Source organism: Symphalangus syndactylus, chromosome 1 (assembly GCF_028878055.3).
Source record: "Symphalangus syndactylus isolate Jambi chromosome 1, NHGRI_mSymSyn1-v2.1_pri, whole genome shotgun sequence".
In the NCBI taxonomy this organism is placed as follows: Eukaryota; Metazoa; Chordata; class Mammalia; order Primates; family Hylobatidae; genus Symphalangus; species Symphalangus syndactylus.
Genome location: NC_072423.2, coordinates 76881401 through 76905497, shown reverse-complemented (window position 1 = coordinate 76905497; position 24097 = coordinate 76881401). Strand labels below are relative to the sequence as shown.

The 24097-nt window shown below is 42.5% G+C and overlaps 1 protein-coding gene across 3 annotated transcripts in view; it reads left to right on the top strand.

Moving 5' to 3' along the window:
• The window catches only part of PIEZO2 (piezo type mechanosensitive ion channel component 2), a 479216-nt gene that overhangs the window by 394031 nt on the left and 61088 nt on the right, over nt 1-24097 (top strand). For all 3 annotated transcript variants that reach the window (XM_055238811.2, XM_055238801.2, XM_055238791.2), the window contains 8 exons: nt 1111-1276; nt 6716-6959; nt 9404-9500; nt 10959-11118; nt 15357-15446; nt 16985-17106; nt 18492-18563; nt 22894-23000. In XM_055238811.2, the coding sequence (XP_055094786.2) occupies nt 1111-1276; nt 6716-6959; nt 9404-9500; nt 10959-11118; nt 15357-15446; nt 16985-17106; nt 18492-18563; nt 22894-23000 (1058 nt within the window). The remainder of the gene's footprint in view (nt 1-1110; nt 1277-6715; nt 6960-9403; nt 9501-10958; nt 11119-15356; nt 15447-16984; nt 17107-18491; nt 18564-22893; nt 23001-24097) is intronic.

Here is a 24097-nt window from a genome sequence, read left to right as displayed (position 1 = left end):
CATAAACACACACACACACACACATTTACACAGCCACCTTTCAAAAGACAGACCAGAGAGGAAGGCTTTTGTGTTTTCTGACTTGGTGGTTTCTGGCTCCCAATGCAGATAAATAAACCCTGAACATAGGACAGTGGATGCTGGGAGATGCTTCCCAGATTTTAGTTGCTCTAGAATTGGGCTGCAGCCCCAAGGCCTTCCCATGGCAGCTGGTGATCCAAAGGTCAGAGCAGCTCCCCCAAGACCAGAGTACTGGGTGCTACAGAAAATGCAAATGACTGCCCTGCCTAAACAAGTTTAGGTTTAATTTTAAAAGCAAGGAAGCAGCTTATGTGCAGGCTTCCAGGCAGGCTTGGCCTCAGCCCTTTGTGGGCAGTTGCCGGAAGGACAGCTCTCTCAGGCTGCCCTGTGCTGTCCAGCACAGTCCACCACCTCCACCTGCTCTCACCACACCTGCAGTGTGGCTTATGCTCTGGGGACAGTCTTTGGTTACAAATGCAAAGGAGGATGGAAAGGATAAAGAAAAACGAATATCTGCATCCGCCACACATAAAAAGATAAAGATGGGGAAATTTCTCAAGTGGCCTCCTTAAAACTGGTGGGAGGTAAAAAAAATTAGCCAGGCGCTTGTATTCCCAGCTACTTGGGAGGCTGAGGCAGGAGAATGGCGTGAACCCAGGAGGTGGAGCTTGCAGCGTGAACCCAGGAGGTGGAGCTTGCAGTGAGCCAAGATCGCACCACTGCACTCCAGCCTGGGTGACAGAGCAAGACTCTGTCTCACACACACACACACAAAAAATGCTACCCTCTAAGAGACTCATGAAGACTAGTAAGTAGCACCTAATACTTTCTCTCACCAATGTGCAAACAAAATCCAGAGACTCCCCACGTAAGCTCCTGAAGTGTCTGTGGTCACTCTATGCCCTGCAAGGTGGAGAAGGTGTGACTTGACCCCAACATTGGACTCCAGGATGAATTTTACTATGAACTTTGGGAACACAACTCACTTAGGAGCTGGGGAGTGGCTGTTGCTGTGTGATGACTGTATGTTGCATTATGTAAATCAGAAGAGGATGAGGCAGCTTAATGATCTCACATCTGTCTTGCTAGATGACTTCATGCTGCTTCTGTGTGCCTCCTTACAACGGCAGATTTTTGAGGATGAGAACAAGGCTGCAGTGCGAATCATGGCAGGTGACAATGTCGAGATCTGCATGAACCTTGATGCGGCCTCCTTCAGCCAACACAACCCTGTGCCAGATTTTATTCACTGCAGGTAACAAGAGCTTTACATTTGCTAAAAGCCACTTTGATGTGTGCATTTCCATTACATTGCTCCTCTATACTTTCTCTGCTATACTTGGGAAATAGATCCGCTGAATTGTATACACTGAAGTTAATAAATGCTGGACAATGTGGTTCAGCAGCCTGGAGGCTGAGTCTCTGAATTATAGCACTGCACCTGCTTTTGTCAGTGTAAACCACCTTTTTATGGCCTCAGTTCTCCTCCTCCCCTTCATACCAAAACTGACTTGTGCCAGTAATACCAGCTGTCCAGTGGAGGGTTCTCCTGCGCATCTCTTATGCCTTCGCTGCATCCCCATAGCTCATCCTCATCTTCCCTCCCTCTTCCCTCCCTCTTCCTCATCCCCCATTTTTCTTCCTTATCTTTCATCTCTCATCCTCATCCCCATAGCTCATCTTCATCCCCATAGCTCATCTTCATTCCCCATCCCTCCTCCTCATCTTGTATCTCTCCTACTCATCCTCCATTTTTCATCTTCATCCCCATAGCTCATTCGTATCTCCACCCTTCCTCCTCACCCTCCAGCCTTCTTCCTCATCTTCATCACTTATTCTCATCCCCCATATCTCTTTCTAATCCCCATCCCTCCTCATCACCCTCCATTCCTCTTCTCATCCTCCATCCCTCCCACTCATCCTTAATCCCTCATCCCCATTCTTACTCCTCATCCTGCCGCCCTCCATCCTCCATCCCTCATACTCATCCCCATAGCACATCCTCATCCCCCTTTCCTCCCTCTCATCCTCATCCTTCCTCCTCATCCTCCACCCCTCCTCCTCATCCTCTATCCCTCATTCGTATCCACATAGCTCATCCATGTTCTCCATCCCTCAACCTTATCCCCAACCCTCGTCCTTATCTGCATTTCTCCTCCTCATCCTCCATTCCTCCTCCTCATCTTTCATCCTTCAGCCACATGCCCGTAGCTCATTTTATCCCCATTCCTCCTTGTCCTCCATTTCTTCTTCTCATCCTGCATTCCTCCTTCTCATCTCCATAGCTCATCTTCATTCCCATTCCTCCTCCTAATCCCTTCTTCTCCTCCTCCATCCCTCATCCATATCCCCATTCCTCCTTTTTATCCTGCGTCCTTCCTCCTCATCTCCATCCCTTATTCTCATCCTTCATCCTTAATCCCCATTCCTCATCCTTATCCCCATTCCTCGTCCTCATTCTCCATCCCCCGTCCTAATCTTTCATCTCTCCTCCTAATCTTTCATCCTTCATCTACATCCCCATAGTTCATCTTTATCCCCATCCTTCGTCCTCATCCTCCATTTCTCCTTCTCATCCTGCATCCCTCCTCCTCATCCTCATAGCTCATCCTCATCCCCACCCCTCCTCCTCATCCTCCATCCATCCTTCTCCTCCCTCCCTCATCTTTCTTCCTTTACCTGCATCCCCATAGCTCATTCTTATCCTTCATTTCTCCTACTCATCCCCATCCTTCCTTCCTCCTCATGCTCCATTTCTCCTTCTCATCCTGCATCCCTCCTCCTCATCCTCATATCTCATCTTCATCACCACCCCTCCTCCTCATCCTCCATCCATCCTTATCCTCCTCCATCCCTCCTCCTCATCTTTCATCCTTTATCTACATCCCCATAGCTCATTCTTATCCCCCATTTCTCCTACTCATCCCCATTCTTCCTCCTCATCCTCCATTTCTCCTTCTCATCCTGCATCCCTCCTTTTCATCTCCATCCCTCATTCTCATCCTTTATCCCTCCTCCTCATAGCTTATCCTTATCTCCCATCCCTCCTCCTTATCCCCTTTGCCTCTGCCTCACCCTCATCTCTCCTTCTTTTCCATTTCCTTCTCATCCTCCATCCCTCCTCCTCATCCTCCATCTTTCCTCCTCATCCCCTATCTCTCCTCTTCATCCTCCATCCTTTATCCTTATCCCCCATCCCTCCTCTTCATCCTGCATCCCTCCTCCTTATCCCCATCCCTCCTCCTCATTCTCCATCCCTCCTCCTCATCCTCCATCTTTCCTCTTCATCCTCTAGCTCTCCCCTTCATCCTCCATCCCTCATCCTTATCCCCCATCCCTCCTCCTCATCCTCTATCCCTCATCCTTATTCCCCATCCCGCCTCCTCATTCTCCATTCATCTTCCTCATCTCCCATCTCTCCTCCTCATCCCTTGGTCCTCATCCTCACTTCTTGTATTCACTGGGCACCGAGGAGGGGTGGCTCCCTAGATTCCACCCTGTGCCTGTGCTCTTCCTGAGCAATGTCTCTCCTGTGGCCATGCAAGGGCTCCCTAGCAGCTTTTCTGTCCTCCACCGTTCTGCTCAGCCTCGTGACAGCTGATCTGGGCCATGTTTCCCTCACAGTGTTTTGTTTAAACCATTCTCGACCTCTCACCATGCATTCGCACTTTCTGCATTCCCTGGGTTTCCGTATTGAGATTTTGTCACCCAAGGCCCACTTCATGGAGGGCAGGCCCACTCTGCCTCTGCAGTCAGATCTTCGGTCTTTCAATGCCTGTAACACTCCCCTGAGCTGCCCACTGTAGTCAGCTGTCTGAGGAAGCTGCTGTGACTTTTCATACCCCCTTATTAGCTGTATGTCATGGGACTAATTTCCTAACCTCTGATCCTCACTGATTAGTGTCTGCCCTATTGAGCCATATGAGGTTGCAGTGAGAGGCTCATGCAGTCACAGCGCACATGCCATCCATGTGGAGATAGGTCACTGATAGTACCCGAGCCAGCCGACCCCACACATGGAGTCGCTCTCCAGCTTCCGATCTTCCAGAGATTCCTGTTTACATGGTGTGGATCATCTTCTGCCTGGTGTTGGTATCTGAAGAACCCATCTTATCCCCACTTCTAAGGTGTAGCCTTATGGTGAAGATCACGTCTAACTTGCTTTTGTATTTGTCCCCATCCTCCTACTTACAGTTCTTGGCCCACAATGCATATACCAATACAGATAGCTGTAAGCCACCTGCTACTCCCTTTGTGCCAGGCTCTGTTCCAAGCTCCGCACACATGGAGCCCTTTTACCCCAGCCCAAGGAGGTCATGCTGTTATGCCCATTGTAGAGATGAGGAAACTGCAGCAACGAGATGAGACATAGGCAACAGCAGAACTGAGATTGGAAAAATCCAGCTCCCAAATCTGAATGTTTATGCGCTTGAGGGCCTCTTGGTAGCATAAGAGGCTCAATATGAACTGAGTAAATCAGGAAGTGAATTTGCTTTAAAACAATATGCTATACAGACTTGACCATTCTATTTGTGAATTAAGTACCAGACTAGGCACTGATCTAAGGTAAGACTTCCATTTTTGCCTCTTCTCTGTGATGCTAAGAAAACAATCAGTCCATCCCAATATTTACTATTGCAAAGGGAACATCAGTATTTTCAATGTATTCATGAAAAACCTAAATCATAACTCAAATGGAAAGCTTTTGTGTGCCATTGATTTCTAAAGCTGATTTTTGTTTTAGTTATTTCAAATTTTTGTTCTGTTTCTCAATGAGGACTGCCAGCAAAGTGACCCCCCTCAGGAAGTGACCTGTCAAATGCCACAGCAGTGAGTAGGAAGCCAGCGCACATGCTTGCTGGTCAGAAGCACAGACGTGCTCCGCTCTTCCTCTCCAACAGGGGTCAGCTCCGCAGCACCCTGGGATCTCTGGAAAGCGGCCAGAGCCCTGACAGTTAGGTGGCCCCTTAGCCACAGTACCTGTGACCAGGGTTCAGTCTCTCTATTCAGAGATCCTTAAGGCTTCTCTTTGAAGTGTATTTATTGATGTTTTCCATGTTATCCTCGCAAGCTTAGTTTTATGAATTCTGGACCCAAAGTGGGTTCAGTGCCAAGATGTGAAGGCCAGAGCTGGTAAAGCAGGAATTGACTGTTGCAGACAAGGAAGGAAAGGTATGGAAAGAATAAGCTGCACTCACAGGCATACGCACTCAAAATGCCAGCAGCGCAATTCCACTGAATTCAAACCGCACACACTTCAGAAGGCCCCTAGGCTCATGCAAATCACTACCTTTATTTGTGATGATCTAGAGATACAGGGAGATACGGACATTTCATTAACTCTTCATTATGAAGTCTAGGAAGGGTTTTATGTATTTTAGAAAAAAAGTTATAAAAATATTTAAGTCTTACTTTAAAAATTAGAGTAAAGGGTAAAAGTTTACTTGTCTGAAAAATGTACCAAGGCACAACTTAAACTCATCCCCTAATAATGCTGGATAGCTCAAGTGTAGTGCATATTTTATTTTATTTTTATTTTTATTTTATTTTATTATTATTATTATTTTTTGAGACGGAGTCTCGCTCTGTCGCCCAGGCTGGAGTGCAGTGGCGCGATCTCGGCTCACTGCAAGCTCCGCTTCCCGGGTTCACGCCATTCTCCTGCCTCAGCCTCCCGAGTAGCTGGGACTACAGGCGCCCGCCAACACGCCCGGCTAATTTTTTGTGTTTTTAGTAGGGACGGGGTTTCACCGTGTTAGCCAGGATGGTCTCGATCTCCTGACCTCGTGATCCGCCCGCCTCGGCCTCCCAAAGTTCTGGGATTACAGGCTTGAGCCACCGCGCCCGGCCACAGTGCATATTTTATTAAGCAATTATTAACAAAACAAGAACGCATTAATCAAAGAATTAATCCAGAATTGGTTCTTCTATGTTTCTTCCCAAATGCACCAAAAGAAACCACCAAAGCAAAACTCCCAAAACCAAAAGTTCTAATCAAGAAATGCAGTTGGGACTTGGCCTGTAGGTGTGACTCCTGTCAAATGACATTGACCCGCAGGCTAGAGCTGCTGCTTGTTGCAAGACTGACACCTGAACTCTGGCCTCACCTTCCATGAGGAAAGCAGCAGGGATGGGTGGCCCCCAAAAGGGAATCCTGACTCAGCCCGAGGACCTCCAGAAACAGAGTATTGGAAAGAACAAAAAAGCCCCACCATGGCTTTGGACAGTTGGTCAGAATCACCTCCCATCTGTAGGGAAAGATTTCCACCTCGAATAAAACCTTTGTGTTCAATATAAATTTGTTTAACTTCTAGTTCATCCATTCTTAACTTTTCTTTCACTAGCCAGAAGGCATCTGTATCTTAGAATTTCTTTTGCCATACAATTATTTATGCCTCCCATAGAAACAGAAAGGAGAATTTAGAGTACTCAAGTGGTAGGCAGAAAATGTTGTTGTTTGTGAGAAATTTGGCCTGAATAAGGTGAGAAGCATACATGTTTTCCAAAACTCATCTATTGGTCTATTACTAACTATTTGAGGGTTTCCTAGATAGCAGGATTAAATGAAAGCTCACAATCTGATTTGCAAGGTGCAGTAGAGAGCATGAATTTCTTCCCTTGTTAAAGACTTTCCCGATTTTGCTTTTGTTTGTTTTGTTGTTGTTGTCTTTTTGTCATTGGCTTTATTTTCCAGATCTTACTTAGACATGTCCAAAGTGATCGTCTTCAGCTACCTCTTCTGGTTCGTGCTCACCATCATCTTCATCACTGGGACCACCAGGATCAGCATCTTTTGCATGGGGTACCTAGTGGCCTGTTTCTACTTCCTGCTCTTTGGGGGCGATTTGCTGTTGAAACCCATCAAGAGCATCCTGCGCTACTGGGACTGGCTGATCGCATACAACGTTTTTGTGATTACGATGAAAAATATCTTGTCAGTAAGTGGTTGCCACTGCATAACACATTTGTGGTTTTCGTGTAAGAGTAAACAATCCACTCAGTGGTTATTAAAAGCCCAGTGCTTGTCATGTTGCTCTCTTAAAAAGCCCAATAAGATGCTGCAAATTCAGAATTCAAAAGCCGTTTATTTCTCTCTGACTTGCCACATTAAACAGAATCCTTTTTCCTCACTTTTACCATTTCAAGGTCACATGGCTAAAGGATATGTGTTCATAGGAATAAATTCCAAAATGTCTTTTACTAATTAAAATTCTGTCTTTTCTGAGGAACAATTTGTCATCACTCCTGGTATGAGTTATGAAGTGGCCCTGTTAAGAGCTGAATTCGAGCCACTGAATCTTTTCAAAAGTTGTATTATGTTGGCAAAAAGCAACCCTCTTATCTAGAAAGAACTGTAGAAGTATGAGATAAAATGAGCGTGTTTCTCTATGATACTGGGTGGGGTAGGGAATGAGGTGGAATGGGCTATTGCAGGCAAGAATGTTTTATGTACTCATAAGATGTGGGTAGGTAGAAGAGAAAATGCAGCCTTCTGTCTGGCTGTCTCTGAGTATAGACATTCAGATTAGGACACAGCTAGAGCAATGTATGGTTGAGGGACCGCCCCCCGCCCCCCTTCCCGGGCACCAGGCCCTGACAAAGCTTGGCTGCTCTGCTCTTAAGTAGCTATGTTTCAGAACACAACTCTTCCTCTAACATGACATGTAACTCACACTGCCCACTAGTAATTCCAGAGTCACATCAACCTATCAGGCCACAACGACACCATTTCAGTGATTTAGTGCTGCGGGAAATTAAGCAACAGCCTCTCCTGAGCTGAAGGAGTTAATAGCTCTCTGGCTGGCGCTCACTTAAAGCTTATCCCTGTGCCTGCATCTCCCAGGCTGTAACTGCTGTTGCACTGAGAGAGCAGTGAGGAAATCTCTTCTGCTTCTTCCTTCCTAGCTACTTAGGGATGAGCTCACCAGGCAATTCAGTTGTGATATCTCCTTGATTTTCGGTGGGGGCACGTGTATCACTGTGTCTAGAAGTCTTGGAAAGCCAAGTTTATGTAGCCATGAATAGGTATTTGGATAATTTATTTTGTCTGAAGTCCATTGAAAGGTTAATTTTCTAGGTGATGGTGGAAGTGACTTATTGGTCACTTTTACCCCTCTGACATCAATTTATATTTGGAGTAGCATTGAGAGTTGTTGAAGAGAGCATGAGACAGGACAATAGAACGCTGGTTCATTCTAAAACCAGTCTGATGGTGAGGAATCTGTTGCCAGAGGCTGATTTCACAGCCATGCTTGGGAAATGTATGGATTCAAAGTTCATTCATTCATTCATTCTGTAAACCTGTATTGTAGACCTGTTTTTTGCTGAGCACTATTTGATGTATTGAAGAACTAGAGATAAACAGTTCTCAGGTTTTGCCCTCAAGGAATTCACGTTCTAAAAAGGAAGGTAGACCTACTTATAAATAATTATGATGCAATCTGTTAATGATAATTATTACAACATTTTTGAGAAACAAAATGATGCCTAATATCTTGCTTAGATAAGCTGGGAACAGGCTTCCTGGAGGTGATGCCATTTGAACGCATCAGAGACTCATAAATAGATTGAAGGGTCTGCAGGGAGACAAAGGGGGAAGGCATTCTTAGCCTGGAAAACAGGAACAAAAGCAGGACATGATGGTGTAGGACTGGAATATTCCCAGGGCTGGGGAATCCATAACGAGTAACTGCTGCTGTTGGAGCAAATCCGATGATATTCTCCCTCCTCACATGTTCCCAGGAAACGCACACAATGTAGCTGTCACATTTATGTATTGGCTTGCAATGATTCATACTTGTTTAAACATTTTCCAACTCAGGATTTAAACTTCACTATAACAAAAAATTCATTGTTATGAGACAACCACCTGCCAATCTACAAAAAATATTCCTTTACTGAGAGAATTGGTCAAACAAGACTCAAAACACATACTCTGTTTTGTTCTAAGAACTACACCCTGCAGCTTAGGTCTGGGATGACCTCCAGGGAACAGCATAGGTTATATTTGTCTGGCTTGTAAGAAAATAACTCTACCAAAGTCCAAGTCCTAGGGTTCAGCGCACACCCATTCATTATCACAGAATTGGGATTTATTTCTATGATCATCCAATATTTCTTCTTGATAAACTGGTGCTTCCAAGTACAGAAAACATTACATAAAAGACCTTTCCTTTACTCGTTCGGTTTAATTTTTCCCAGGAATTTTCATTGCTCCTGAAGCACTACCACAAGGTGACTGAATTTTTAGGTACAATTGGCATCTCCTGGAGTCCTTATCACTGAGACCTTGTGAATTCTTGCACACGTTGGGATCATAAAACACCACTTTTTTTTTTCTGTGTGCAGAGCTTCAGAATTATCCCCCTCTTTTGTTTTTCAGATAGGAGCATGTGGATACATTGGAACATTGGTGCACAATAGTTGTTGGTTGATCCAAGCTTTCAGCCTGGCCTGCACAGTCAAAGGCTATCAAATGCGTAAGTATAAAAAGCAAGTGTGGAAGCAGAAAGGCAAAAGATGGAGGATAGTTGTATTGTTCTAGTTTTAAAAGTGGGCCAAAGCACATAAAGATATAAAAGTGGGGTCAGTTTTCTCCAGATGGAGGCCGTAGAACTGTAGTACATTGTGAATCTATTGTCTATAACGTGAGATGCCTTATGCTAAGCCTCTTTGATCATCTTCTTGAAACTGCTGAAATGCTGAGGACTTGGAGTCAGGGTCTGGAGATTGGATGTAGTGCTGTAGTAACTCCCCAGACTTTTTGAGTCAAAATTAGGAAGGATTCCAGAAGCCCACTCAAACCTTCTGTTGCTCCACTTAATGTCTTGGGTCATCAAGTAACTCTGACTTCAGGCTCCTCTTGCCCTCAGGAAGCTCAGAGAGCTTCAAGCTCAGGGAAACAGTTGGGAGGAGCATGAAGATTTCTAGAGTTAGACTCCTGCCAAGACAAAGGCAGAAGTGTCATTGCCACCACCCTGCCTCTTGCACCAGAACCAAGGACGACATCACACGTGGTCTACCATGGCACCCCGAATGGGTGCTACTTGGACACGGTGCTCTCTCTATTTATTTATTATTATTTATTTATCTATTTTTTAAAAAATGTATCAAGACAGGATCTCTGCTACCCAGGCTGGACTACAGTGGCACAATCATAGCTCACTGTAACCTTGAACTCCTAGGCTCCAGCAATCCTCCCACCTCTGCCTCCTGAGTAGCTGGGACCGCAGTAGCTGCCTCCTGAGTAGCTGCACCACCATGCCTGGCTAATTTTTTAATTTTTTATAGAGATATTGCCCAGGTTGGTCTTGAACTCCTGGCCTCAAGCAATCCTCCTGCCTCAGCCTCTCAAAGTGCTGGGATTACAAGCATGAGCCACCACACCCAGTCTTTTTTAAAAAGATTAAATTTTTTTTATTATGTGGTTTCTATTTCAGGCTATATTTTGCTGAAGCCTCACTGGGACGTTGTTTTTCACTTAAGATAAGGCATAATATTGATACTCCTTCTAATAAGCCGTGCTGTGTTCATTATTCTGCTGGTTACCCTGGGTATAGCCCATTCCCAGAATGGGTGTTTTCTTTTGTATAAGAGCATTTCCACTGGCACTGGGACATTATTTCTCTGTGGCCCTTGTTGGAGGTCCCTTTCTTCCTAAGAGAGAGAAATACTCAAGAGGCCTCCCATGTTAAAGGGGCCCTCCTGAGCCTTATAGTGTGAAGAGTTCACTGCATGGTCAGCCTCATGAATCAGTGTTGATATTGGATTGGAAGTGTGTGACCTCCTTGTGAATAAATCAACTCATAAGTAAGTCAGAGCATCAGAATGCTGTTTTTATGCCTATATTTCCCAAGCCTGACCATACCCCAGATTTTATAAAATGACAATGAAAATGGATGTGAATTTTAATTTGTGTTTTTCTACTGTTACCACAGCTGCTGCTAATTCACCCTGTACACTACCCAGTGGGGAAGCAGGAATCATTTGGGACAGCATATGTTTTGCCTTCCTCCTGCTGCAAAGAAGAGTTTTCATGAGTTATTATTTCCTACATGTTGTGGCTGATATAAAAGCTTCCCAGATTCTGGCATCAAGGTGGGTCGGGCCATGAAATCAGGTGGTTTCTCCCAGGAAACTTGCCTGAAATAATATTGCACTATAATTTCTGTCTGAGCTTGCTTCGAGAACCCACAAGAAGTTAAGAAATCCCTTCCAGCAAAAGCAATCCAAGAAGAATTTAGCACAAGGCCTGTAAAATAGAATAGCAACAGGAAAGCCTACGTAACCATGAGACTTCACAAGGAATGGGGGTGCCATGGAGGGCCAGCGGTCCACTGGTCAATTGGAGCCCTTGCAGAATCCACCACTTCTCTAGAAGTGGCTCAGTGTGGTCTCAGACAAAACAGTAACGTATGCCACGTTGGTCTAGAGTTTAGTCCATCTTACATCTACCTCCCCCTACTAACCTGCCTTTCTTCTCTGAGCCACTGACACGATTTGCATTACTACCTGTTTTTTCCCCTAGGCTCCATTCTTCTTCCAGTTTTTGCCCCTGCTCTTGTAAGTTTAGGAAAAAAGACTGGGGAGAGGTCATAAAGTGAAGTGCCCTGAGGTGGGGGTGGGTGTTGATGACTAGCTCTGTGGCCCCCAGCTGCTGTGTATGTTCCTCTCAGAAAGTCAGACCTTGCCTAGGTCCCATCAGATGCTTGGTGTGAATAAGATGATGGATACTGGGGTCTATATATGAAATTACCAATATCTATCATTTGACTTGAGGTTCAGACTAATATATCTGTGTTTACCTACAGTTTCGCTAGAGTCTGTTCTCTTTCCCTGCCATGATAAACACAATGTTTATTTCCAAGGTCCATTTATATGATGGCAGTTGTCAGCCTCTGTTAACTAACTTGGAGTCAAATAGAAAGAGGCCCTAGTCAGGGACCTGCAGTTAGTCAGAGGAGCCTTGTGGCACGCCCAGCCCTCATTCCGTGGATGACAATGACTTTATGTACCGCATTGCCCTGGAATTCATTGTTATAATCATTTTCTAATACCCAGGACATCATTTTCAGAGCGAATACAATGTTTCATCCCAATAGTAACCTTATTTACTTGTATATAAACTGCTGGTATTTTTGCAGGTAAATGCATCTTGTTTGTCGTTCCCAAAACATTTGGTCTGTAGAGGTCCTTATGTAACCTACCCAATGAACTTCCACTTGAAAACAATCTTCTTCAGGCTGCTAAGGCAATGTGCTCTCCTACTTTCCCATTTTCCTTTGTGGTTCAGGCTTCTAGGTCTTTTTTGCAACCTCTTTCTTTGCCCATCTCTCAAATGTGAATGTTCCCCAGTGTCTTTTTCCCGAAGTTGTCACAATGGTTTAGAAATCATGCCCATCATGTTATAGTAAGAATGCTAACAGTGGTTCAGAGTACAGTTCATGCCTATTAAAGAAAAACCAACAGTTGATCAATAAGCATTGAACTCATAATAGTGTGTCCAAATAATTCACATTCATTCATTCATTTTTTCACTGCCTACTCTGTTACAAAGAGGTGATGCTCACCTCTGCCCTCACAGAGCTCACAGAGTAGCAGGAAAGTGGCACATGAGCAAGCAATTCTACTACAGTACACCTGGTATCGTCTCAGTCCATTTGGGCGGACATAAAAAAATACCATAAAGTAGGTGGTCTATAAACAGTGTACACTCAATTCTTACAGTCCCACAGGCTGGAAAGTCCAACATCAAGGTTCGAGCAGATTCCGTGTCGGCCGAGGGCCCACTTCCTCATAGATGGCCATCTTCCCACTGCATCCTATTTTGGTGGAAGGGGCAAGAGACCTCCCTTGGGCTTCTTTTATAAAGATAGTAATCCCATTCATGAGGGCTCTCCTTTCCCACTCAATCAGCTCCAAAAGGCCTCACCTCCTGTCCGTCACCTTGGGAGTCAGGACTTCCACATGTGAATTGTAGGGGATGCAGACATTCAGATGACAGCAGGTGTGATGGTAGGAGACACTCCGGGAGCCATGAGGTCACATCAAAGGAATATAACCAGCTGCAGGAGCGTGAACCAGGTGGCCTTCCATTCCCAGTGCAGGCTGAAGGATGAAGAGGAGTTAGTCAGAGGAGAAGGCAGGGGAAGCAGCCCGGTGAAGCTACGGAGGGAAGTAGCCATCAGAAGCTCACAGTGGCTGCAGCACTGAGATTGGAAGATGAGGACAGTGAGTGGTGAGTGATAAGCTCCAGGCCAAGACAGTCCAGGTCCTCGGGGGGGTATCAGCCCAGATATGTCTTTAGAAATACTCTCACAGTCTTAGGAAGGCCTTGCAGTGTTTAAACAAGCAAGTAGTATGACTGTATTTGCATTTCAGGAAGCTCACTCTGTTTGTGGTATGGAGAATAGTTGGGTATAGGCAGCACTGTAGGCAGAGGACAGCTAAGCAGCTGCTATGATAATCTAGGGTAGAGATAGCAGCTAGACCAGGATAGGATCACTGAGGAAGATATTCCAGGGGCAAAATAGGCACAGCTGGAAAACTGCTTGGAAGGAAGGGAGACAGTGACACAAAGGGAAGCATAGAGGGTGATGTGCCCAGGATTCTGGCTTAGCCAAACGGTGGTGCCAGTCCCAAATATAGGAACTCAAACAGGGAGAGAAGACTGACCACAGTTGTGGAGTTGTAGGTCTCATGGGCACATGAAACTCAGCCAGTTGGGAATTCCAGTGGGCAGCTGCATGGACAGGCCTGGAGAAGTGAGGAGATGGAGTGCCATCATCACACAGACAGTATTGAAGGAGGTGAGTTGCAGCTGCGGAGAAAGGGTGTGAGAAATGAGAAGAGAACCCTGGGGAACATTCAGGTTTGAGAGATGGGCAAAGAAAGAGGTTGTAAAAAAGACCAAGCAGCCTGAGCTACAAAGAAAAAAGGAAAACTAGGAGAGCACATTGCCTTAGGAGCCTGAGGAAGATTCTTTCCAAGTGGAGGTCCATCAGATAGGTTACATAAGGACAAATATAACAACTGAACGTTGAAATCGGTGACCTTGACAGTGGGGTCAAAGCCAGACAGCAACAATCAGCGGTGGGAGTTGTAAAGGCTTAGAGACATGACCGCAAGACATCTGACTGTGAAAGGGGAGTGATGTAAGTCCCTACATAGGAAAATGTGGGATGTGGTGGTGTATGGGTTTTCTTTTTCATTTTTTTAAGGTTAGCAAGACTTGAGCACATTGGCATGTTAATGGACAGAATTCGGTACTGATGGAAAGGTTGGAAATGCAGGAAGAGAGGAAGAAGCAGGAATTTTGTGTCCCCCAGTCTATGGGTGGGGAAGGGACCTGGAGCACAAGGCAGGCCTAGTCAGAGGAAGGGTACCTCTTCCACTGTCCCTGCAGGGCAGGACGCCTGTGGGAAGGATGGTGCAGGAAACTGAGCAATTTACTGCCTTAAGATTTGTGTTCCCTCTGGGAAGCAGGAAGCTAGGTCATTTACGAGGAGTGAAAAACCACTCCACAGACTTCAAGACTTGAGAAAAGCGTAGCAGAGTTTGAAACAGCCACTGTAGAGAAGCAGAAGACTTTCCAAGGAGTCGGGGGCTCTGCAGAGAACCATCTGCCCAAGCAGGTGTTTTTTCCAGCAGCTGCCAACAGCCCCTCTCAGGACAGGGCAGGCACACTGTCAGGTTCCTGCAGATTTGGGATTTGTGAAGCATGTAACAGTGTGACAGAGTTGAGAATGTTAAGAAGGTTGAGGAGATTTATGGAGACACTGAAGCTGACCTGAGAAGTGAGGAAGAACAGAAGGGAGTGGAAGGACAGGAAGAAGAGAATCAGGGACAAGAGGCTAGAAGTCCCACAGATGGAGCAGGAACTGGCCTTCACATAGTCCCTGAAGGAATCCCCAGTTTCTGCTCCTTGAGTAGAAAATGAATCTGAATATACCCTTTTTGCAAATTTCTCCTCTTGGTGTAATTACAATAAGGTCAGGTGAGAATGCTTTACTGAAGTCTAATGTTTAGTGGGACAGGTTTGAAGAGGTTAGTGGGTGTCAATGTCTTGGAGAACACAAAACACTTTCTCTTCACTGATCTTCACTACTGGGCTTGTGAGCAGCCCCTTCACTCCCAGGGGGAAGGCTGTGCCCTGTTCGCCCAATGGGAAAAGGCTTCTAGAAGGGGCCTTGTTGACTCCTGCTCCCAGCCAGGAAACTACAAGCAGCTGCCATTAAGAGATGTTATGTTTTCTAACCCTTAGTAATAATTTTCAGGAAAAGGTGAACAGCAGTGGCAAGAATATTGACTTGTTCATGTTTCCACTTTCCCTTTAGAGGAGCTGAACTTTTCCAGGCCACAATTGTAAAAGCTGTAAAGGCAAGAATTGAGGAAGAGAAGAAGTCCATGGACCAGCTGAAGCGACAGTAAGGATGCTATTGATGCTCATCCTCCTTCTGTCTTCTGATTGTGTGACCACATTCAGCTGGCGCTCCACTCTTGGGGAGCCTCAAACCCCTGAAAAGTATATATGTATGGACTTTCACAACTTCCTATTTACTTATTCTTGTGTGGGGGCAATTGCTCATGCCACTAGACTGAAAGTGAAGCAGTTTAACAGAAAGATCGCTCCAGCATGGTGGAGTTGGGCGCCATCTTGCAGAGGACCAGGGATCAATAGCTAGCTCAGTGACTTACTTTAGAACCTTGAACAGGTCATTTAAGTTCTCTAAATTTGAGTTTTCTGTTTTTAAATTAGGGCTCACAATTCTGCCTTCCTGGGTTTTTGTAAAGATTAAAGTAGCTAATGAATGACACAGGGTCTTGCTCAGTGCCAAGTACTTGATATAAGCATCCATTACATCTAAGGGAGTAAATGTGGAGTCAGCTTTGGAAGCATAGTTTTAGATAACATCATCCAGTCTCTTTGGAAAGAAACTGATGACCCTGGTATTAGATGATTTAGAGTCAACACTAACTAGAGGCAGCACTAGAAATATAAGGCAGAGTTCTTTATATCCCATCTAAGGTTTTTCCCACCATCTCATTCTGGATGGGCCAAGGGGTAGACTGACTCCACTCCAGAGACTTGGGAATTCCATGGAAAATAATCTTCTTAGAGTGAAATTTCCAGCAATGATGGAACCTCTGAGGACTGTTTGGGGACCAGGTTTAAAAGGGATGGCCGTGGAATTATAAGCCTAGACACTTTCCCCAAGCAAATGGAGACACCATTTGCCCACTGGGAAAGTTCTCTAAGTTTGCTAAAGCAGTTTTATCTCATTCTGACCTTATTTCCCAGCTTTTTTTTCCAAAGCAGAAATATTTCTTAGTATAAATTAGATTATTCCACAGCATTATTATTTTCATAAAGACATAAATTATATGTAAAAATTATAATGTAAATGCAATATGGTACAACTGTTTTTATTGGTGTTTCTAGTTATCCAAATCAGGTCTAGAAGAATAACAAATTTGGACTCATGTTTAGAATACGTTCCTAATTTCCCATAAGTGAGGTCTATTACTGTAATTCTCTTTGCTAAATCTTTCCATTTGTTTAAGAATCCAAAACTCGGGAGAATAAAGGACTTGTATTTCATAATATGCCGTGATCAAATTGGCTATGATACAAGATGTGAGTGGACATCAAGTATAGCTTACCTAACTTTAGCATACTCATTATTGATCATATTATTAAGACTAGCATCTATGCAGTGCCAAATAACATGAGAATACACACCCAAACACACACACACACACACACACACACACACACACAAATACTTATATAAAAGAAAGGAGATCCTTGTTGCTAATGAGCAACCATTTTACAATTCACAAGTATTCCAAAGTAATTTGTCCATGAATTTAGCTATATACATAACAGCATAAGTCCAAAGTACTGACCACATGAGAACAATGAATATGTTCTTGGCATTACTAATGTTATTTTACTTTACAGGATGGATCGCATCAAGGCCAGGCAACAGAAATATAAAAAGGGTAAGGAGAGGATGCTGAGCTTGACCCAGGAGCCAGGGGAAGGCCAGGACATGCAAAAACTCTGTGAAGAGGATGATGAAAGTACGTCAAGACATTTTCCTCTTATTCAAGTATTAACATTGAATAATAGCATGATATTGAGCAGGGCTGTAAAATAACATTACTTTTTATTCTGCCAAGATTATCAATACACTTTTTTGATTCAGCAAGCTTTATTTTCCCATTGTTAATGGATACATTCATTAGTTTCATAAAGTATATATTTGATAAATCAATTACTTTACAAGTATCTACTCTTCAGCAAGATAGCTTTAACAAATACATAACCTAGCTTTTGTTCCACAGACATCTGTTTCTGCAGTAGATTGGCAGGATTTTGCTTAATTTGTTTCTTTTTTTGTTTTGTTTTGTTTTTGAAACGGAGTCTCGCTCTGTACCCCAGGCTGGAGTGCAGTGGCGAGATCTCCGCTCACCACACGCTCCACCACCCAGGTTCACGCCATTCTCCTGCCTCAGCCTCCCGAGTAGCTGGGACTACAGGCGCCCGCCACCACGCCCAGCTAATTTTTTTGTATTTTTAGTAGAGACGGGGTTTCACCGTGTTAGCACGGATGGTCTCGATCTCCTGACCTCGTGATCTGCCCACCTCGGCCTCCCAAAGTGCTAGGATTACAGGCGTGAGCCACCAAGCCCAGCCTGCTTAATTTGTTTCTTTAAGTGATATATTTCCAATATACAGTATACTGTTATCTTTTATTTCTATAAATTTTATATGGAAATGAAATATGTATGTGTATTTTATGTGGCACCTGACTATTGGTACCTAAAATATCATTCAATTGTTGCCTGCTCAAATGAAACTTACCATGAAATATTTATTGATTATATCTAATTACAGATTTATTATGTCAAATTAAAGTTTAAAGGATCTTTTATAGAGGCTTGCATGCTTCTCTATGTGAATGGAATGGAGAAATAATGCATGATATTCTCCCAGTGCATAGTATCTATTCATGACCAGGAAATTTATATTTTCCAGCCATGCATTAAAATAATCACAAGGAAAAATTCTGCTTTTTGTAATTTATGTACTTTAACAAATTATTTGCCAGTAAATGATTCTGTAAAATTTGGGGGATGCTTCCTTTCTGTTAATACAATGGAATATTCAATGTGAGGTGTATTTTTGACAGATAATCCTTTCTTTTTTATATGTCTTTATATGCCCTTAGTCACTAAGAAGAAAGTGAAAATGTAGCATACTGTTAAAATAACAATTAATATTTATCTTGTGAAATTGACTGTTAATACATGTGTATTTTTCAGATTCAGTATAGTTCCTTTACCTGACCTCTGATATACTTTTGCAATTTATCTAGATTTGACAATTGAGTTGTTAAAGCGTGGTTTTCAAAATTTGTTTTCTCACTTTATACGAATTAATATGTGGACGTATTTTATTTTAGGAGAAGCAGACAAACAGAAAGCCAAGGGCAAAAAAAAGCAGTGGTGGCGGCCTTGGGTTGATCATGCTTCCAGTAGGTTTTCTCGATCCTCTTACAACCTCATCGACTCTAACCCTTATATCCTTGACCAGAATTCAGGCGTTCCCATGACCCATGTGTTCCATGCATGGTTTGATCCTTGTGACTTGATAGGGGGTCGGAGTGTAGGAAAATTTCAATGTCAGTGGGTCTTTGAGCCCAGGGTCCAATTCTTCCAGAGACATCAGCACAGACATTCCTGTGCTGGCTGTAGAAAGCCAAACACGTGGCTTATAGACTCTAGAGCACAATTTATGGGCTCAGAAAGGGAAGAAGAATTGAATATTATATTGCCCAATTCTGAGGTCGAGAGCCCTATTCACATACATATTTTATGGCTAAATACCCTTACTAAAAATGAGCTTCAGCTCCACCCTGGACTCTGATTTAAGGATGATCATTCTATTCCAAGGGTCAGTGACCCTTTCTCTGTAAGGCACTAGGCATGGATGCCAGTGAGCCTCCCCTCCCCTCATTCCCACAGCTTTGATTTTATTTGCATTTAAGGATTTTTGGCAATTTATTAAATAGAAAGATGAGGGATAACTTAAAATGCACTCACTTTCTTACTTTGCCTCCTCCCCAATTTCAAAAAGGCACTCCAAATTCCAATGCCCACATGTGCCTTCAAGCAACCTGATGCTCAGAGACAACCAATGAAGAGCAAAAACTAGAAAACTATTTTTAAAAGCAGATCCTGATGGCCACATAGAATGCAATGTGTTTTCCTCCTGATCATAAAGATGAATGAGGAATTCTGGAACTCAGTGGCTATATTTCCTCTGCTTAGCAAAGAAAATATCACTATATGTTGATGGCATTATAGTGGAATGACCCATTCCAATCCAGTCCTCTTTAAATTTCTTAGAATATTGAATAATTATTATTTTGCAAGTTACGTATAATGTCTTCTTCAGTCTTTTATATCTTACACGATGTCTCCATACTTGTAGCTAATCTAATCGGACAAGGAATATCACTGAGACAAGTAACATCACACAGTCGTAGGAGTGAATCTACTAGGAGGATATTTAGAATCACTAGGAAATCAAATAAAGTAGAACTTCTTCCCATACCTAATTATTGGTTTCACATAGATCTGACGTTGGCCTCTCTCTCCCAAGACATAATTTTCTAAATCGGCAAGCTAGTTTAATGAAGCAATATTTGAAATTTGCTTGGTATATCTGGATGTAATCAAATTTAATCCTAAATATTGAATTTCAACATTATGACAAAAAAAGAAAAACACAAGATTATAGAGTTTTATTTAATCTTCTCCCCAAGTCTAAAGACAAAAGATTCCAGTCGGAGTCCAGTGTGACTCTTCTATTTACTGTTCAGGGCATGACGGTCATGCTAACAATCTGGTAAATGCAGTGCACAAATGCCTATTTCTATCAAGTCACAAGTAAACTGTGCTTGTCTTTATGTTTTTAAAGGGCCTCTGCTAGTTTAGAGAGACCTATCCATTTCAAAATTGTGTCATATTGAATGTTTTTCACTTCACCTGGGGTAAATTCCCACTGCGGTCATTGTGGTTGCCTTTCCTTTCCTCATCTAAAAATCGCATTTGCAAAGGAATTGGATATGGTCTTTGATAACTATCTTACAAGTTGTAATAATTTGAAGAACTTCCTGTGAAAGTTGTTGACTTTAGATTTTCTGGTTCATTTCACCCTCATTATATCAAGTTCTTGAAGATTGATGTTAAACTACATGTGCCTTGTTACAAAATCTTATGATGCAATAATGCAGAAATGTGTGTAATTCATAGTTTGGAATCATATTCAGACTGTGGTGTTAGATTTTTTGCTGCAAAATGTATTTCTTTTTACAAGTGAATGAAGAATGAAAGGGAAAGAATGTGTGCTATATTGTTGTGTCTATGATGAGTTCCAGAATTTATCTTTAGATCTGGAAGTACTTTGTTCGAAGCCCTTAATTTAATCTTTTGAGTAACTGAGCTTTCAAACAGCTATTTCTTAGAGAAGCCAAGTGTAAGAATTAGTGTAGTTGGATACACATGTGTAAATCTATTGACAATACAAAAATGTTGCTATGTTCTTGATGTTATTGGTAAGCAGTGAAGATCTTAGCATGGTCTGTATAGGGACAAATCTCCTACTTCCATACCTATGTACACACACAAGATTGCATTATTGCTGTTCAATGATACCTTCCATTCCAATATTGTATGTTTCAATATTGGTTCAGTACTGCCTAAATTAATACCAAGCTTCATCTTATTGATAAATATCTGAAACAGAGGGCCAAGTTCTGAGGATAAAAGTAGTGGAATTTAAAAAGTTAATTTCAAACTTAGTAATTTAGCAGTCACATCAACATCCATAATATGTATGTGGACACAGGCTGGAGTCAGGTTTGCCATCTGAGCTAACAAACACATGTGTAAGAGCTTTTCTACTCACTACTTAACAGATGGCATGAATGAAAATATGCTCTGTTATTTTCCTAGTTTCATTTCAATAACATTTTATAAGGAAATAAGAGACTTTTTGACATTTTCTTTTTTATTATGTGATAATTCCACTAGCTCACATAAATATTGGTGGTTTCTAATGGTAAAATCAATGTTACCACTGCTTGAGATGAAAACCTTTTGAACTTGTCCATATGAATAAAAGTTATCAAAGGTATGATTGAATACAATTTAAGCTAATGTTGATTTTGGAACCTATAATGAGGGTAAAATGCTCGATCTTATAATAGTCTGTGTTTTCCCAAATGACCACGTGATGTAGAGTCCACATCACTTTCCTGCGACTCTCTCGGCTTATGTGAAGGCATTACTTTAATGGTCTTCTTCACTGTCAAATGTAATGCTGTAACTTTGGTTTGTTCTTGCTTATTCTCACTTGTGTTGTATTGCATTTATTTCCTAAGGCCTGGACCCAGTACTCTGGGCCTGGTTCTTTCTTCAAAATGAAAATAACAAATGACAGTGCTTCTGTTCAAGGATATAAGGCCCCAATTCACCCACTCTGTATCTTCATGAATGGAGGCTTCAGATTTTTCTGAAATCGTGGGCAAAATTACTTAACTTTTGGCCATGTGAAGTGATATTCAAGCAACTAATTTTAAACAAGCCAAGGTTTTCCATTACCTTACAATGTATAGGCCCAAAAGACAACTTAAGATCACAATACGTCATCTAAAAGATGCCTGAGCATTTGAAAACCTGAATATAATTTGAAAATATGTTTTCCTGCAATGATGGGGCATTGCTTGTAGCATCAGAAATGTATGTGTTGGGCTTCTTTTCTCTGGTAGACTTTAAATAATGATCAAACTGATAAAGATTTAATTTATTAAATTTCCTTAAATTTCTGTACGTTGTAGTTTTCTCTGCTCCCAACTCTTGACACAGGCATTATGTTCTTGCAGGGAAAGTATCAGACAAGGCAAAGACAATCCATACTGTTTGTGCTTTGTGTCTTGTAGTCAGTAGAGTGCTCCTCAAATTTCAGAAAGCTGCTGGGGAGTTCCTTGTTGACCAGAAGCCTAGCAGTTGTAAACCCTATGGACCCTGTCTGCCCTTCTCGGTCTGTCTTAGGGCCACGACAAGTAGAAGCAGCCAGAGTGCTGTTGTTGGTGGTGTTTTTGTTGTTACTGTCGTTGTTGTTACTGTCATTGTTGTTGTTGTGTTGTGTTATTTTCAATGTTACCTGCCCATTTCATCCTCATGGCAGTGTGTGGGTGTTTGTTTTTTTTTTTTTTTTTTTTTTCAAATGTCTTGCCATGTATGTTTTGTCCCTTGTGTTACATGTGGAGAAGTCAGGTCTGCACAGTATAAAGTGAAGGAGGAGGTTGGTGACACTGACCTTGGTCCTGAATCGTCCTGATTGGCTTATCTGCAACGGTTTGGGCCCATTCAGACAAAGCCTAATCCTCCACCTCACTTTGGCCTTGTCTGAAGACGAAAATTGCTGAATTTTGAAATGGTAGTGTTCAGTTATTTTGGTCATCTAGGTAGCAAAACTGGCTGCTGCAGAGTTGATCTGCTTCATCTATGTAAAATTTACAATGAAGAAGGGAGAACATGCCAGATCCACCCTGTAGTGGCCAATTCTCTTATATGGCAAAGACAAGGCCTCATACTCTGCAGACCCAACATGCCAACACCACATAGCATTAGCCGAAGATGAGTTCTCTTCATCTCGTGTGTTTTCCTCTCTGCCAACATCTTTCGTTGTGGTTCTCTTATGGACAATTTGTGTATCTTTAGGGGAAATTTCATTAATAAGCCCCCAATTTCCTTATATGGCTTTCAAGAAATGAGTGAATATTTTGTTTTGCTTAGTGGTCAGGAGTGGAGATTATTATTTGTTTGAAACGGATAGTGAAGAGGAGGAAGAGGAAGAATTAAAGAAGGAAGATGAAGAACCTCCACGAAGGTCAGCATTCCAGGTAATTATGGGGAAAATCATTCCTTTGCTAGTTGGAAGAGCTTTTCTTATTGACAGACCTTCATTGCCGGCCTAGACACCTCCTGTCATATTCATATGTCATAGCTCCCCGAAGCTTCTGATTTACATCTGCAATTCTTTATTTCTAATTAAATTGTAATGATGCCTGCTCCCAGCAACACCGTAATTAGTATCAAGCAAGAACGATGTACAGGCCAGGTTTTCATTCACTTGCACTGAAACAGTTCCTAATACTATAAACAAAAAATAAAGCTTCTTTGGGTGAACTCAATGTTTTTCTTGAAAGCAGGAAGTGAAAAAGACTTCTCTGGCATTGCATTGGATTGTTTGAGTGGACTTACATTTCAATATGTGAGATAGGCGATAATGAAAACAAAATCCTTGCTTTGTTTTGGAGCAAATGATCATTTAAATGTTGCTTCAAAGTTTGAAAACTGCTTCATATGTATTGCTAAAGATTTGAGAATATATTGAACTAGTAATAAAAATATGTGGCACAGTTCTGGTTTTTTCAGCTTAGCTACCTTTCTGTTTTAGAACCGGCTGTCCCACTCTCAGCTATAGATCACCAGCCTAAGGTAGCATATTGAGTGAATGTGAATCAATGCTTGATAAAGATGAGGCTTTGTCATTAGCGTTATGTACGGGATGAAAATTGGTCTGTGTTTCTTTTATCAATTAACTACATACTAAGGCTGTTATTTCCCATTTGTTTTCCTACGAGGCACATAGAATGATGTCCATCAAGCCACATGATATGCCCATGATAAGGCCTTCATCAGTTTTTTGGCCAGGCCTTCTCAAGTGGGTGGCGCCCATCCATGCTTGTTTCTCAGTGACATTGAAAAACTGAATTCTCCATAGAGACACTTTGGTCTGATGCTTTCTTTCTTCCGCCATTGCTTCTTGTGTCTGTTTCTTCATGACCGGGATTTTGTGCATGTTTGCAACTGGCTTATCAAATACTAATGACTTAACTCATTTATTTTTATTCAAAAGAGTTTTATTCTAACCACCACTCATCATGCAGCCAAGGAGAGAACGTGAACACCTTCACTATGCTGGATGGATTACATG